The sequence below is a fragment of the Schistocerca gregaria genome, chromosome 5, assembly GCF_023897955.1.
Source record: "Schistocerca gregaria isolate iqSchGreg1 chromosome 5, iqSchGreg1.2, whole genome shotgun sequence".
Taxonomy (NCBI): domain Eukaryota; kingdom Metazoa; phylum Arthropoda; class Insecta; order Orthoptera; family Acrididae; genus Schistocerca; species Schistocerca gregaria.
The window spans coordinates 101,254,175-101,270,539 of NC_064924.1; the positions used below are offsets into that span (position 1 = coordinate 101,254,175).

At 44.1% G+C, this 16,365-nt stretch overlaps 1 protein-coding gene across 1 annotated transcript in view; it reads right to left on the reverse strand.

Moving 5' to 3' along the window:
• LOC126273246 (uncharacterized) overlaps positions 1-16,365 on the reverse strand; it is a 143,802-nt gene that overhangs the window by 33,559 nt on the left and 93,878 nt on the right. The window contains exon 2 of the mRNA XM_049976790.1: positions 8,485-9,285. Coding sequence (XP_049832747.1) covers positions 8,485-9,285 — 801 coding nt within the window. The remainder of the gene's footprint in view (positions 1-8,484; positions 9,286-16,365) is intronic.

Sequence of the window (16,365 nt, forward strand, 5' to 3'; positions counted from 1 at the left end):
AAGAATGTATTCTCAAAAGATAATATTGTGAATCATGTACCGTTAAGAGCGACGTTCATGATTAATGGATTAAAGTTATCAAACTAATTACGTCCGCTTCCTGAATTGACATTCATTGTCATGTTCCAGACCTCACGTCAGTATAGTTCTTCCCTCCTCAAGCCAGCATGCGTGAGCTAAGACGCGTGCATTTCGGCCTTCACTCGTAACACGGTGTTGGCTCTTCTGCTAACACAAAAATATAATTATGTGGAAGACCTGGAGTACAACCGAGAGTTCTGGTATACTTGCTAAAGTCTGTTATGGTACTTTGGTGCCTGACAAACCCTTTGTCTTGTCAACCAGAAAGAAGAAGAAAATGAACTTTGGCCAGTATTTGTTTATTTGCGCCAAATTAGGGAATAGCAATTCTAAAATAAAGATTGTTGATGATTGTATGCTGTAGTATAGACAAGAAATCTAATCGCTCATCTCCATAATTTCTTATCCATAAAAAATTAATTCACTTATCCAGCATCTTAGCGCGCTCGTTCAGTTGAAGGCGGTTGTGGTGGTTATTGGTCGCAGTAAACCGCTCATGAATTTCTTTAAATCTAAACTCTGGTTGCCGTGCAAAGCTGTTGGCTGCCTTAAGAGAGCGTACTTAAAAAGCTGGAGTGCCCGGCAGGCATTATAGAATAATGCAGACCATATATCCAGGTACTGGTTTGTGAATATCTTTATCACTCGCATGCTCGAATAGGTGGTTGACAACTTCTTACCAGTACAATAATGCAGTGCTTCTGTTGTTCAGGAGCATGACGGAAAGTTCTTTCGGACATGCATGCAACGTATTCGCAACTGCGAATATGGACAACCATCAGCTGTATAATACACTGAAGCACCAAAGAAACTGGTATATCTATGCGTATTCAAAAACGGGGATAAGTAAACAGGCAGAATATGGCGCTGTGGTCGGCAACGCCTATAGAAGACAAAAACTGTCTGGCGCAGTTGTTAGATCGGTTACTGCTACTACAGTGGCTGGTTGTCAAGATTTAAGTAAGTCTGAACGGGATGCTATACTCGAAGCACTAGCGATGGGACACAGCATCCCAGAGAGAGCGATGAGGTGGGGATTTTCCCGTGCCACCATTTAGCTGCAACCGGAAAAGATCCTGCAAGAACGGGACCAACGACGACTGAAGAAAATCGTTCAACGTGACAGAAGTGCAACCCTTCAGCAAATTGCTGCAGACTTCAGTGCTGGGCCATCAACAAGTGTCAGCGTGCTAACCATCTAACGACACATCATCGATGTGGACATTCGGAGCCGAAGGATCATTCGTGTATCCTTGATGACTGCTCAACACAAAGCTTTACGCCTCTCCTGGGCCCGTTAACACCGACACTGGATTGTTGATGACTGGAAACATGCTACCTGGTTGGACGAGTCTCGTTTCAAATTGTATCGAGCGGATGGACGTTTACGGGTATGGAGACAACCTCATGAATACAAGGACCCTGCATGACAAAAGGGGACTGTTCAAGCTGGTGAAGGCTCTGTAATGGTGTGAGGCATGTGCAGTTGGAGTGATAAGACTTTGTCAGTTGTCACGTACGTAAGCATCTGTCTGGTAATCTGCATCCATTCATGACCATAACGCATTCCGAAGGACTTAGCCGATTCCAGCAGGACAATGCGACAACCCACACGTCCAGAATTGCTACAAAGTGGTTCCAGGAACTGTTCTGACTTTTAACACTTCCGCGGGCCACCAAACTCCCCAAACATGAACATTATTGAGAATATGTGGGATGCTCTGCAACGTTCTATTCAGAAGAGATCTCCACCCCCTCGTACTCTTACTTATTTATGGACAGCCCTGCAGCATCCATGGTTTTAGTTCCCTCCAGCACTACTTCAGACATTAGCTGAGTCCATTCCACGTCGAGTTGCGGCACTTCTGCGTGTTCTTGGGGTCCCTACACGACATTAGATGGGTGTACCATTTTCTTTGGCTCTTCATTGTGGAATGACGACAGCGATAATTTGTGCCGGACAAGGACTCGAACTTGGATTTCCCGCTTATGGTGAACACGCATGCTTGTCCGAAGGAGCTTTGCACTGTACTTCTTAACAGCAAGGCTACCGCACTATCTTATTTGTCCGCCGATACTGGACCTGCGACATTCAAGTAAAATGTCTCCCCTGTACGGGAATATACATTGTGGATTTGAGAGTTCAGGTTGAAGATACGTGGTTGACGACATATGCAAATTTGGTCTGACCGTGAGTCATGCTCGGATAGCCTTATTGTAAGGCGACAACTCACCATAAGTGGAAAATCCGGTTTCGAGGCCCATTCAGGCACAAGCTTTCATTGCCATCATCCCATTATACAGATGATGGTTGTCCACAATGGCATCTGAAAATACGTTTCATATATTTCTCATCTGTAGTTCACATTCCGAGTTGCTTACATAAATAAATCTCTACAAGACATACTAGTGAGAATCTTCGTCACTTCTGATTCAGGACAATAATAAATCTACTAATGTGAGACTCGTTTCGCCACCTATTTCCAAATGCATCATTAGTGCTCTGAAATTAAATCATATTCATTAAAAATTACTTGTTCTTTCTTAAATTACGTATATTTCTTAATTTTCTAACATGCATCAGCTACTTGAAAGTGTCTTGGGTGAATAAGTAAATAAAATGAAACTTCGAAAAAAGAGGAAGAACCTTTAAATTGACCGTTTAGCTTTTGCTGATGCTATAACAGTCACAGCGGACAAGATGCAACGAAACAGATAAACATTCTCCAAGAGGTAGCAGAAAAAGTTGGATTACAAAGTTCATTTCATAGAAGAGAGTACATGACCAATGTTAATGAAACAAAAAATATATGCAATCAAAACCTGTGAAAATAAAGTTTTAGGATTAAAATGGCTGCGTGAATTAATGTAGTCAAATACTTTGGACGAAGCAGGTAACGTAAATAGAGCCGGAAAACGGAAATGACATTTCATTTAGCAAAGAACACGTTCAGTACAGAATTGTTATCTATTAATGCAACACTGAGGTATTACAATGTAGTAATTAAAACTGGGCATGTTAATGCTTGAGACACCCTCACCACAAACACAACTAAATAGTAAATAATTTGGAGAAGATAGAAAGAATAATAATTTGAAAAATTTTTGGTACAAGGTATGAAAATAAGATTTAGAAAGTGTGCAGCAATAAAGAGTTACATGAAAAAATTGATAATATAGTAGATGCAAAAAGAAAGCCGAAGTTTACTTTTTATAACCACTTAAAAAGAATAGGTATCCAGAGGTTGACAAAAAACATGTTCAAAGTCTTTCAAAAAAAATCTAAACACTCAAAGTTTGTATTTTATACAAGTTGAGAGTTCTCTACATGAGTTGGGAACAAGGAGAAACACATACGAAACAGACATTAATTCACGGGAAAGGTACAAAACGTGAAAGGTTTTCAGGAGGTGACACAAAGGAACATAACAGAAGACGACGACGAAAATGGAAAGAAGAAAGAACAGAGGGAAAGAATGAACGTTTTGACTCGTTAATTTGCGAAATAATATGGATATATGCTTGCGAATTTAATTTATTTTCTAAATTCGCAATTGCTTTATTTGCTAACTCGACCGCTAACAAGTTATACAAATTGCTTCTAAGATACAGAGCTAACAAATACATGTGCTATTTGAATATAACTACGAATATGTTCTTAAGCGTAGACAATTCCAGGTCACAAGTTATATTTTAAAAATGAAAATAAAATGCGCTTCGCTCTTTTCAGTTACAGGAGTGGCGATGCTAATTATCCCATGTGGATGATGATGCAACACATGCAAATTACTCGAACTACGCCGTTAAAATTATCCTATAGACCAGTAATGAATTCAAATGTGTAACATTTCGATACTGGATGAGCAGTATATAAAAGAACTTTATTTCAGATTACTTTGCAGTCACATTTTCCCCGTCTTGACTGCAGTACTTTTATCATCTGCAGAAAGAAGTCATAGTACCAACTGATCGCAGTAGAATACTAGGTTATTAACATGGAGCAATAACAGGCGCCAAGTTCATGACGAAACGGCCACATCAGGAACTACAGAATTATTAGCTAGATCTATATACTCACGAAAAAGAACCTCAGCACCTGAAAAATGGAAAAGGAGATATGAAAATGCCACAACTTGAGAACGTCAGTGAATATGCCGCCCAAATAGTGCAGTTTAGATCGTGGCACTGACTTAATGGCGCAATTTCAGCGGCATTCGCTTTATTGCCCCTCCAAGGTGGTTGGGTACGTTGACAGGATACAGCACGGATCACGGGTTTCTGGGCCCCAGAATCAAACCCTGTGGCGACACATTTCACAGTATCGTCCCACATATCAGTGTTGAGATGCAAATGAAGTACACTCCTGGAAATTGAAATAAGAACACCGTGAATTCATTGTCCCAGGAAGGGGAAAGTTTACTGACACATTCCTGGGGTCAGATACAACACATGATCACACTGACAGAACCACAGGCACATAGACACAGGCAACAGAGCATGCACAATGTCGGCACTAGTACAGTGTATATCCACCTTTCGCAGCAATGCAGGCTGCTATTCTCCCATGGAGACGATCGTAGAGATGCTGGATGTAGTCCTGTGGAACGGCTTGCCATGCCATTTCCAACTGGCGCCTCAGTTGGACCAGCGTTCGTGCTGGACGTGCTGACCGCGTGAGACGGCGCTTCATCCAGTCCCAAACATGCTCAATGGGGGACAGATCCGGAGATCTTGCTGGCCAGGGTAGTTGACTTACACCTTCTAGAGCACGTTGGGTGGCACGGGATACATGCGGACGTGCATTGTCCTGTTGGAACAGCAAGTTCCCTTGCCGGTCTAGGAATGGTAGAACGATGGGTTCGATAACGGTTTGGATGTACCGTTCACTATTCAGTGTCCCCTCGACGATCACCAGAGGTGTACGGCCAGTGTAGGAGATCGCTCCCCACACCATGATGCAGGGTGTTGGCCCTGTGTGCTTCGGTCGTATGCAGTCCTGATTGTGGCGCTCACCTGCACGGCGCCAAACACGCATACGACCATCATTGGCACCAAGGCAGAAGCGACTCTCATCGCTGAAGACGACACGTCTCCATTCGTCCCTCCATTCACGCCTTTCGCCACACCACTGGACGCGGGCTGCACGATGTTGGGGCGTGAGCGGAAGACGGTCTAACGGTGTGCGGGACCGTAGCCCAGCTTCATGGAGACGGTTGCGAATGGTCCTCGCCGATACCCCAGGAGCTACAGTGTCCCTAATTTGCTGGGAAGTGGCGGTGCGGTCCCCTACGGCACTGCGTAGGATCCTACGGTCTTGGCGTGCATCCGTGCGTCGCTACGGTCCGGTCCCAGGTCGACGGGGACGTGCACCTTCCGCCGACCACTGGCGACAACATCGATGTACTGTGGAGACCTCACACCCCACGTGTTGAGCAATTCGGCGGTACGTCCACCCGGCCTCCCGCATGCCCACTATACGCCCTCGCTCAAAGTGCGTCAACTGCACATACGGTTCACGTCCACGCTGTCGCGGCATGCTACCAGTGTTAAAGACTGCGATGGAGGTCCGTATGCCACGGCAAACTGGCTGACACTGACGGCGGCGGTGCACAAATGCTGCGCAGCTAGCGCCATTCGACAGCCAACACCGCGGTTCCTGGTGTGTCCGCTGTGCCGTGCGTGTGATCATTGCTTGTACAGCCCTCTCGCAGTGTCCGGAGCAAGTATGGTGGGTCTGACACACCGGTGTCAATGTGTTCTTTTTTCCATTTCCAGGAGTGTATGTTGTCCTTCTCGACGAAGAACTCTCCCCCTCCCAAGCAAGGGATAAATCGTCTGAAGTCCAACATATAAATCAAGCCACGTTGCGAGACGTGGTCAAAAGCTTTTTCTCCTGTGTCAAGGAATACATCCTCAGTGCTATCACGTTGACTCTTCACTGTATGCATGTATTCAACCAACCGCTGGGAACAACAGATGGGGGTGTGCCGAGCGCGCAATCCAGTCGGTTTAGAAAGAAGGGCATTGGTGTCTAAGGAATCTCAGGAGCGATTGTATTACAACACGCTCCAGAATTTTACACAAGCGCCAGAGACATTTATCAGCATCAAAGAGGTATGGATATACTGAATATGAGGCTACTCTTTCGATCCATGCTGGGCTATCGATAGGAGCTGCCTGTAGTGACGTCTTTGCGTGTTTATTTAAGAAAGGCCGGACTCCATTCTTTGTCATGGCTACAACCGCTATCTCTGTTAATTAAATTCTTCGCTGAACGAATTTCCACCGTGTACTTCATCACTGACTTTCAAAAAGATTCAGCTGACGCCAGAACTTCGGAATGGTCAAAGAGTATAGGGCCGTCGGTGTCTATGCAGTGCTCTGCCACAGGCGATTTATTCGGCTATAAGAGTTGGGTGTACCTTCAGTGTTCCGTGCATCTTTCGTGGGCTGTATACGATGCCTCCACTCGCAGTGGATATCGTAAATCTCAGAGCTGTGGGGCACCAAGTCATTTTTGACTTTGCACCAAAAGTGCTGCTACCTTGGGTGCAAGGTGAAAAATCGCTTTAACTTGGTGGGGATTCGATCTATTTTCGACGACAAGGTTCCCACATATAGAAGAATAGCCATGGATTTAAATCTCTCTATTTCTTCTTCCTCGTTCCACAAGTCTGTCTTAGATTTTGTACTAAGGTCCACATGAATTTGTTGTGGAAAATACCATTTGCTTCCAAAACACCTTATAAGTGTAGAAGCTCATCCTGCAGACTGCTGTCGTCCACAACACTGCGCTCGGTAAACCAAAGTTTTGATACCACCTGTTGTCTGGGTAGAGTGGTGACAGATGTTTTCATGTAAATACAAGTCCGTATGAGTCGGCTCCCGACAAACTACGTGTCTTAAGTTACCATCCTCTTTGTGGTGAACCAGAACATCCGAGAATGAAAGACATCCGACCTTATCGATTTTTGTTGTAAATTGATATTTTATGTGGATGGAATACAAACAGTTTAAAAATTCGTCTAATTTATGCTTTCCATATCAACATCTCAGAAATACTGTGGGTCTCAAACTACACATTTTCCCCATCCAGTTTAGGTGGAAAAAATGTGGAATTTGTTGTGGGATATCGCGGAATGTTCTCTGTTCATATCCTATAGTTTCATGAAGTTCTGATAGGTGGGGGCACTGTACGTAGCCCTCAAAATGGCGCCTGTACCGGAGATGCGTTCCAAGGAAAGAGCTGTTACGGAATTTCTTTCGGTGGGAAGCATCGCAGATGAATCAATGTTTTCTGGCAGAATGTCTACGGGTACCTGATAGCGCACAAAAGCACGATAAATCGTTGGGCGAGAAGTCTGTAATCATCACAAGAAGACCGTGCCAACCTGTCCGATCTCCCGTGTGAGGAACGCACAGCTGTGACTCCTGCAGTGTTGGAACGTGCGGACACTCTCATTCGAAGTGATCGACCGATCACAGTCAGACACCTCGCTGCTGAACTGGACGTCTCTGTTGGCAGTGATGACTCACTCGTGCACCAGGTGGGGAACTCAGAGGCGTGCATCCACTCTGTACATCGCCATTTAACACAATACCGTGAAGAGCAAACGAATATCTCCTTCTCCCTGTCACACAACGCCTCACACAAGTCTGCCCAGTAAGCTTCATTGGGCTGTTATCCCTCGTCCACACTACAGCCTGGATCTCGTAACTTGCGACTTCCATCTGTATGGTCCTATGAAACACCCCATGGGAAGCAGTACATGGATGAGATGGAGGTTACTGATGCAGGAGATGTTGGCTCCGACTTTGACCAGTAGAATGGGCATTCAGGCTCTTCCAGTAAGGCGGCATAAGCCTGTGGTACTGAAAGGAGATCATGTTGAAAAATACGGTTTCGTAGCCGAAAGAGTGAAGAATAATGTGGTGTACCTGAATCCAGAATAAAACAAATTTGCTTTCAGAAAAACATGTAGCAGGTGCCAGCGCCTTTTCCTCAAATTCTCCGTTAACAATATGGCCACCGAGGACGATAAAAGACCAGCAATGGAGAGAATGCAAGTCTGTTTAAAAAGTTCGTTATTAATATGTTCGAACTAAGCTTTATCAACGTCTCTGGCGCTGATGTATCTGTGCCTGCATGTGCAATGGTGCGGTGCGCGGGCTGGAAAGGGAAGACCAGGAGCTGTAGTTTCAATCTGTCGGCTCACTCAAGTGGATAGGCGAGAGGTGAATGGACCAAGTATCACGGCGGCTCCACGCAAATGGTGGATCATTAATTCACTCACTGCGCCGCAAAAACACGGAGACACTTTAGTTATATACTCAGTGAACATGTAAATAGTGTTCAGAGAATAAATAGCCGCAAATTTGCATATGTGCATAGCTGAGACTTACCACGGGTGGCAGTGTTGTCGATACCGTTGCGGCTGCCACTGTCTGCGCGTGCAATGGCTGGTGCGGCAGCATTGGCTGAAGCTGTGGCTGTGGCTGCCGCGGCTCCACCTGCTTAAGTCTCAGCAGTTTTACAGGCGCTGCCTGTGTCGTAGTCGCTGCCTTTGCAGCTGCCATGGCGTGCACCTGCAATAACTGCTGCGGCAGTGTTGGCTGCAACTGTGGCTGTGGCTGCCGCAGCTCCACTTGCTCAGGCCTCAGCAGTTTTACAGGCACTGCCTGCGTTGTCGTCACCTTCGCCGTGGTCGCTATATTCGTCGCCATCGTCGCTATCTTCGTCGCCATCGTCGCCGCCGCCACTGTCGCCTCCCGCACCTTGTCACTGGTCGTGGGCGGTGGTTCCGTGACGGGCCGGACGCTGGACTGCGGCACTATGTCGGCCATCTGCAGAACGAACACGTCCGAGTCTGGCACGGGCAGGTACTCCAGTTCCTTCCCCGCTATGTCTTCGGCAGTCAACAGTCTCGCGTTTCGCACAGTGTCTCCAGTAGAGGGACCCTCAGCTGCGGGTCTGAAGTCATCCGGGGACACCATCACTACTGGGGCTCCTTTAGTAGCACTCACATCATTACTGCGAACCGCCCCTTCTTTGCTGGATTGGAGTTCAGCGTCACTCGTGGGACTAGCTGGTGTAAGGACGTCCCTGGTTGTAGGCTGCACCTTGTTGCCTGGTTGCAGAGCGCCAACGGCACCACTGCTGCAGATGCTGCACAGGAGGAGGGCTCCCCCATATACGACACTCCACTGAAAACAAAAGACAACGTAAGTCGCTTAAACACACATCTTTGGTGACAATGTCATTTCTCAAGAGCTTGAGAGAATAGATAGAACGATTCTTCGTCACAGGAAAATAAAAATTTTGTGACAAATAACGTGTTTAAAAGTTTGTTTAGTGCAGTTGAATCTGTATTCAGATTTTCAACGCATCAGACAAATGGGAGTACATTTATTGACCTGAATGAAAAATTTTCCTGTCATTGCACAAAAAAGACGGATGTGTCCTGGGGATGGATAGGGATTTCAAAGCAGAGAACTAACTTTTCGAATTATCCAGCTTAAACCAACACACCTTGATATATTCACACTTGTTTGCCTTCTAGAATTAGTACCCAAGTCGCATCGTGTCAAGTAAAGCAACAACATACACGATATCCTGTCATATAACATGACACACGCCATCATGCCACTGCATTTGTTATGTCATGTAATATGACATATTGCGTCATTAAAGTTAACGGTGTGTGCATCCCCAATCTGGGGTAGTTCCTATTACAGATACACCCCCACTCTAGGATGCTTCCTACTGTAGATGCATCCCACTCTTTAGAGGCACATAAATTTTTATCTAATTGTTCTTACACTACTGACCATACATTTAATGAGGAGGAGGAGGGGGTGAGGGAGAAATCGTCGACCGTGGAGAAAACACCCCCTCTCTAGCTAGCAAATCCTCCCCCAGAAATTTTATTCTCCAAAAAAAACTTTTTTAGTTCTTACTTATATGCTTTTCACGATATGCTATTATACATTTCTTACTTCGACTGGAAAATCTTCTGGATTTTGTGCTCCCGATCAGAGACTCGAACCTATAGATTGGAAGCTACAAGTGTGCCAACACAAAAGAGTGCAAGCACTCCAAGATATTTTGATTTAAATGTGTTTGAAGCTGCCAGATAAGTCGAAATTCTAGTTCCCTTCTTTTACATCCCCTTCTTTTACTCTGGCCTGGATATATTCGCCTTTTTTGTGCTATTACACCAGCATTTTCATTCCCTTTGCCAACTTTTACTCTACCATAATTTTGACATTAAACCGCCATAGACTGGTAATCGTTGTAGATTTTGTTGACCTGGACGACTACTTATCAGGTATAGGTTTTTTTTTTTTTATCTGCCTTCCGGATCATGTTGCTTGAGTTGGGCATATTTAGTCTGATTCCTCTACAGTTACCTGCCTGGTATGGTTGAACCTGTCAAGGAGAGCCTACAGTGTTCTCAGGCCATACAAGCTTCACTAACTCATCATTTGCCCCATGAAAGTCTTTGTCTTATTTTTTATTTTCTAATTTTTTCATTTTTTATTTTCTATGATTTTTATTACTTTGTTGTTTTGTATGATATTTTTGAAATTGCTTTTATTTCCTTATTTCTTTCATTTACTTGTTTCGCAGTTTTGTATGCGCATCAGACTGTATGCACAAACATGTGAAAAATGTCCATAAATACTTAATACAGTGCACAAAATAACATCAAACATAAATATGATACCGAGCGAAATATCAAATACTGTGTGAATGTTATGATAACAACCTATGTAAATAGTTTATATTACATAGACAAATTTAGGATACGACAGATAAACTTACTAAAAGCTTATTATATTTCAGGCCGAACGATTTGCGCAACAAATAATAAACTATTGAAAAACGTACGCCTAGTTATTATCTCTTCTAGTAAACTTCTTGTCATTGTTTATTTAAAGTGTACAATAATAAAAACTGAAAATTAAGAAACCACCGCTAGAGAAACTCACTTGAATAACTTTGTAGTGATATGTTACAACAACCAATCTGAATTAAGTACAACTGGCTGAAGTAAGCAGATGAACTGCGGAACATTTATACACGACAAAATACTATCAACTTTTCACTGCTGTACGAAAATTGTCGAACTTAAACTTGTTTTGTGTGAAAATAATTTTTCTACATAAATAGCATTGTAGGTTTTGAAGGAAACGCAGTGAAACGTTTTCTATTGTTTGAAAATAAGATGACCTTCTTTCTGACAATGATTTATATAGCAAATTTCAGGATAGTTTAATTTTCTCCATGGCTGTTGATAAAGCCTTAAATGTTCAACGGAAGAAATTTTGTTCAAGACTAAGCATAATTATAGTTTGGTGACTGTTTTGTTCTGCAGGTCCAAAGATCTTTCTTTGATTTGAAGCTGATGGTGAATAAAATCTCTAACGTATAAACAACGAAACGATAATTAACTGTAACGCTTATACCGCTTCCGAAGCCTCCCAGACAAATTTTTCACATCGATTAATTCCTTTTGGAAAAAGTGTGAAGTGGTCTGAAATTAAAATTCAGCTACTGGTACTGTTTGTACGTGTACCATTCGTATTTACCCACAAATTTGGGCAAGAAACACGTTTCCCTCCGGTGGATGGGGTGGTGTGGCGGGAGTTTGAAGGGCGCCACCTCTACAGGGTGTTACAAAAAGGTACGGCCAAACCTTCAGGAAACATTCCTGACACACCAAGAAAGAAAATATGTTATGTGGACATGTGTCCGGAAACGCTTACTTTCCATGTTAGAGCTCATTATATTACTTCTCTTCAAATCACATTAGTCATGGAATGGAAACACACAGCAACAGAACGTACCAGAGTGACTTCAAACACTTTGTTACAGGAAATGTTCAAAATGTCCTCCGTTAGCGAGGATACATGCATCCACGCTCCGTCGCATGAATCCCTGATGCGCTGATGCAGCCCTGGAGAATGGCGTATTGTATCACAGCCGTCCACAATACGAGCACGTAGAGTCTCTACATTTGGTACCGAGGTTGCGTAAACAAGAGCTTTCAAATGCCCCCATAAATGAAAGTCAAGAGGGTTGAGGTCAGGAGAGCATGGAGGCCATGGAATTGGTCCGCCTCTACCAATCCATCCGTCACCGAATCTGTTGTTGAGAAGCGTACGAACACTTCGACTGAAATGTGCAGGAGCTCCATCGTGCATGAACCAGATGTTGTGACGTACTTGTAAAGGCACTTGTTCTAGCAGCACAGGTAGAGTATCCCGTATCAAATCTCGCGGTAAATCGAGGAAGTACAGTACATACTGCCGAAACTAAAATGAGCTCTAACATGGAAATTAAGCGTTTCCGGACACATGTCCACATAACATATTTTCTTTCTTTGTGTGTAAGGAATGTTTCCTGAAAGTTCGGCCGTACCTTTTTGTAACACCCTGTATATTTAACCTTGTACGAAACGGTTCAAATTTTGCACTAAGGATAAACACAAAATGAAATACTTTTGTCCAGTAATTTTTATCCCTTGTAGAGATAAAATGGTTTACAGTCGAGCTAAATGTAGCAAGAAAAATTCATTATTAAGTGTACTGAATGTGTGGAAACGGTTTAAAGTGATGCAAATAAATAAAAAATGCGTTCTAGCGACAAAACTGAAAAAAATTTAAAAATCTGTCTTCTTTCGGATTTTACGTGTAAGAACACGCTATGTGAGTTTTTTACCTACTCCACTTGTTTCATATTACGCGGAAAAAACACGCTTTCCTGGTATCTTTGTGAAGGGTGCCATCTCTGTGTTTAAACTTCAGCGAATCAGTTCAAACTTTGCCCCAGAGCAGATAAATGGATGAAGTCAAAATGAAATTTTTGATCCAATAATCTTTATTTGTTGTCAAAATACGATATTTTTCTTAACTATTATTTATCAGTGCAAGCTCTCATGCAACACGCTCACGAGCAATTAAGACTTCCTGACCATCCTGTATATGTCTTTCCCTCACTGCCCCCTTTCTCTCCCGTTGATTGACAGTACAACCCACAGTCTCCTTTTGTCAATCATTCCCAATGCTACTGTCTCTTATACTGTCTCCTTTATTCTATCATTCTCACTGCTACTGTCTCCTCAATACCTCAGCATTTTGCGGGGGGGAGGGGGGGGGGGGTCCAAATTATTTTCTCTATTACACTCAAGTGTTCAAAATTACGAGCCAAAATGCCCCCTCCCTTGTACCTAAATGTTAAAGGTCGCTGGTTCGCTGGTCGGAGCGGGTCCGCACACCCCTCCACAAGCCCGTAAATTGTCACCACTCATGAGTATTTTTTATTTCCACCTCTCTCTCTTGCTCCCACTGCTGCTATCTCCATCCACCTCTCTTTCTCTTTTATTGTCACTATCCCTCAATGACGATCAATATCTTCTCATCTTCTCTCTTTGGTCATACGTCTCCCCAGGCCGCCACCATACTATCCGAAGATGGTCACCCGTGGTAATGCAGAACCGTAATTCATGGGTTAACACAGTGCGACACCATTCCTCAGCAGTCCAAGCTTTCTGTTCCCGGCACCACTCCAAATTCAGCAGTTCGTGTCGTGGTGTCAACGGTAGCCTACGGAAGGAGCGATAATTCCCTAGTTTGGCTGCTGTTAGTCTCCGACCAATGGTGCGAGAAAGCGCAGAACGTAGCAAGGGGACCTAGGTAGTTCCCCGATGGCAGGCACGGATATGAAGGTGTTACTACACTATGTGATCAAAAGTATTCGGTCACCCCAAAAACATACGTTTCTCATACTAGGTTCATTGTGCTGCCACCTACTGCCATGTACTCTATACCAGCGACTTCAGTAGTCATTACACATCGTGAGAGAGCAGAATGAGGTGCTCCGCGGAATTCAAGGACTTCGAACGTGGTCAGGTGACTGGGTGACACTAGTGTCATACGTCTGCACGCGAGATTTCCACACTCCTAAACATCTCTAGGTCCACTGTTTACGATGTGATAGTGAAGTGGAAACGTGAAAGGGCACGTCCAGCACAAAAGCATACAGGCCGACGTCGTCTGTTGACTAGAGACAGCCGGCGGTTGGAGAGGGTAGTAATGTATAATAGGTAGTCATCTATCCAGACCATCACACAGGAATTCCAAACTGCATTGGGATCCATTGCAAGTAAAATGGCAGTTAGGTGGGAGGTGAGAAAACTTGGATTTCATGTTCGAGCGGCTGCTTATAAGCCACACATCACTGCGGTAAATGCCAAACGACCCCTCGCTTGGTGTAAGCACCGTAAACATTGGACGACTGAACAGTGAAAAAATATTGAAACATTGTCTGGAGTGACGAATTACGGTACACAATGTGGCGATCCTGTGGCAGGGTGTGAATATGGCGAATGACCGGTGAACGTTATCTGCAAGTGTGTGTAGCGCGAACAGTTACTTCGGAGGCGGTGGTGTTATGGTGTGGTCGTGTTTTTCATGGAGGGGGCTTGCACCCCTTTTTGTTTTGCGTGGCGCTATCACGGCACAATCCTGCACTGATGTTTTATGTACCTTCTTGTTTCTCACTGTTCAAGAGCAATTCGGGGATGGTGATTGCATCTTTCAACACGATCGCGCACCTGTTCAAAATCCCTGTAATGGACTGGTCTGCAAAGAGTCTTGAACTGAATCCTGTAGAACAACTTGGGATGTTTTGGAACTCTAACTTCTTGTCAGGTCTCACCGACCGACATCGATACCTCTCTTCAGTACAGCACTCCGTGAAGAATGGGCTGCGATTCCCCAAGAAACCCTTCTGCACGTGAGTGAACTTATGTTGTCATCAAACCTAGGATGGGACAATACCATATTGAATTCCAGCATTACCGACGGAGGGCGCCAAGAACTTGTAAGTCATTTTCTGCCAGGTGTCCGGACACTTTTGATAGTGTATGTGCTCGATGCACGAGTGGGCTATCATCCCTTGTGGTGGCCACATGTTCCATACTTGAAATTTGAAGATGCCTGCCCTAATGTTTCCATGCAGTACGTGGGCAATGCCCCACAAATCTGGATATTGTACGATTCGACCGTCCGGGTAAATGGAGATCAATAATGAGGTCGCTATCAATCTCTGTCAGTTGCTGATAACGCTGTCTCAGGCAGATGCGTGACATCTGCACTTCCAACACAGTGAATACCCAATATTGGACGCTGTTCACGCCTTATGTACCGTAGGAGGCTGTTGGACAATTCTACTTGCCACAGGGAACTGAAACTCTAATCAATTATAAGCCCGTCAGTGGTGTGCTTGTGTACGAAGTTACATTCTCATCGGACCATGCCTTCTGGATACTTCAGCATTTCTGACCAGACAGTCCATTTAACCCATTGGTTTACACAGCGGTCTCACAGCCGGTCGCAGGTTTCAAGACCGTTATTGCGTTGTCGGTTGTGAGATTGGCCGATTAGCTATTGCTTCTTCTTAGAGTTCCTCCTCCTCTGTCTATAGATACGACTAGAAAGCTGAGAAATTGATCTACTTAGTGGTGTATAACACATTCGATTTCTTTCAATGTTTTGCGAGCTATAAACAATGGTTTTCGGGTGTTGTTCGGTTTGTACCCCCCACTCCCATCCCAGTCTCACGAAACCCATCAAGAAAACACCCTCCAGAAACTACATAGTGTGCAAAGCAAGGAATACGTAAAGTGAGTGTGAGAAATGTCTAGTGGCGTTGCACACGTCTGTACTTTTGCGAGTATTGTTTAAAAACAGTCTTGGTTGCAATCTTAGTTTTTTTTATTTTTCAACGACGCGTTTCGCCTTATTTAGGCATCTTCAGGTTATCTACATAGAAAACAGAGAACAAATACATCTATTTAAGAAACGCGATCGCGTTGTGCAGACTTGGATAACCTATAAGCATGTATAAACAGATCACCCATTGAAAGTATAAACAGATCACCCATTGAAAGAGAAAATACCTTTATTTCGTATTTCTTAGAAGAATCTGTTAGTCAGTGTAGCCAAAGGGCATCATCGCATATATCAGACCAACATCGCCTTCGTTAAACTCAGTAAAAACTATAAATATAAAACCGTAAAATCATTACCTTTTCCAGAAGGACGCGAGAGGCACCAAGGTGTGAATAACGCGTTCCTGTTCACAGGAGCGAGTAACAGTAAGATGGGGGCTCAGGTAGTAAGCATAATGCGCCACAGCGTCGTGTGCCAGTACTGAAGCCTAATACATAAGCACCTCAAGAGGTGGCGCTGCGACGCAGCAGTGATTAAAAATGAGAG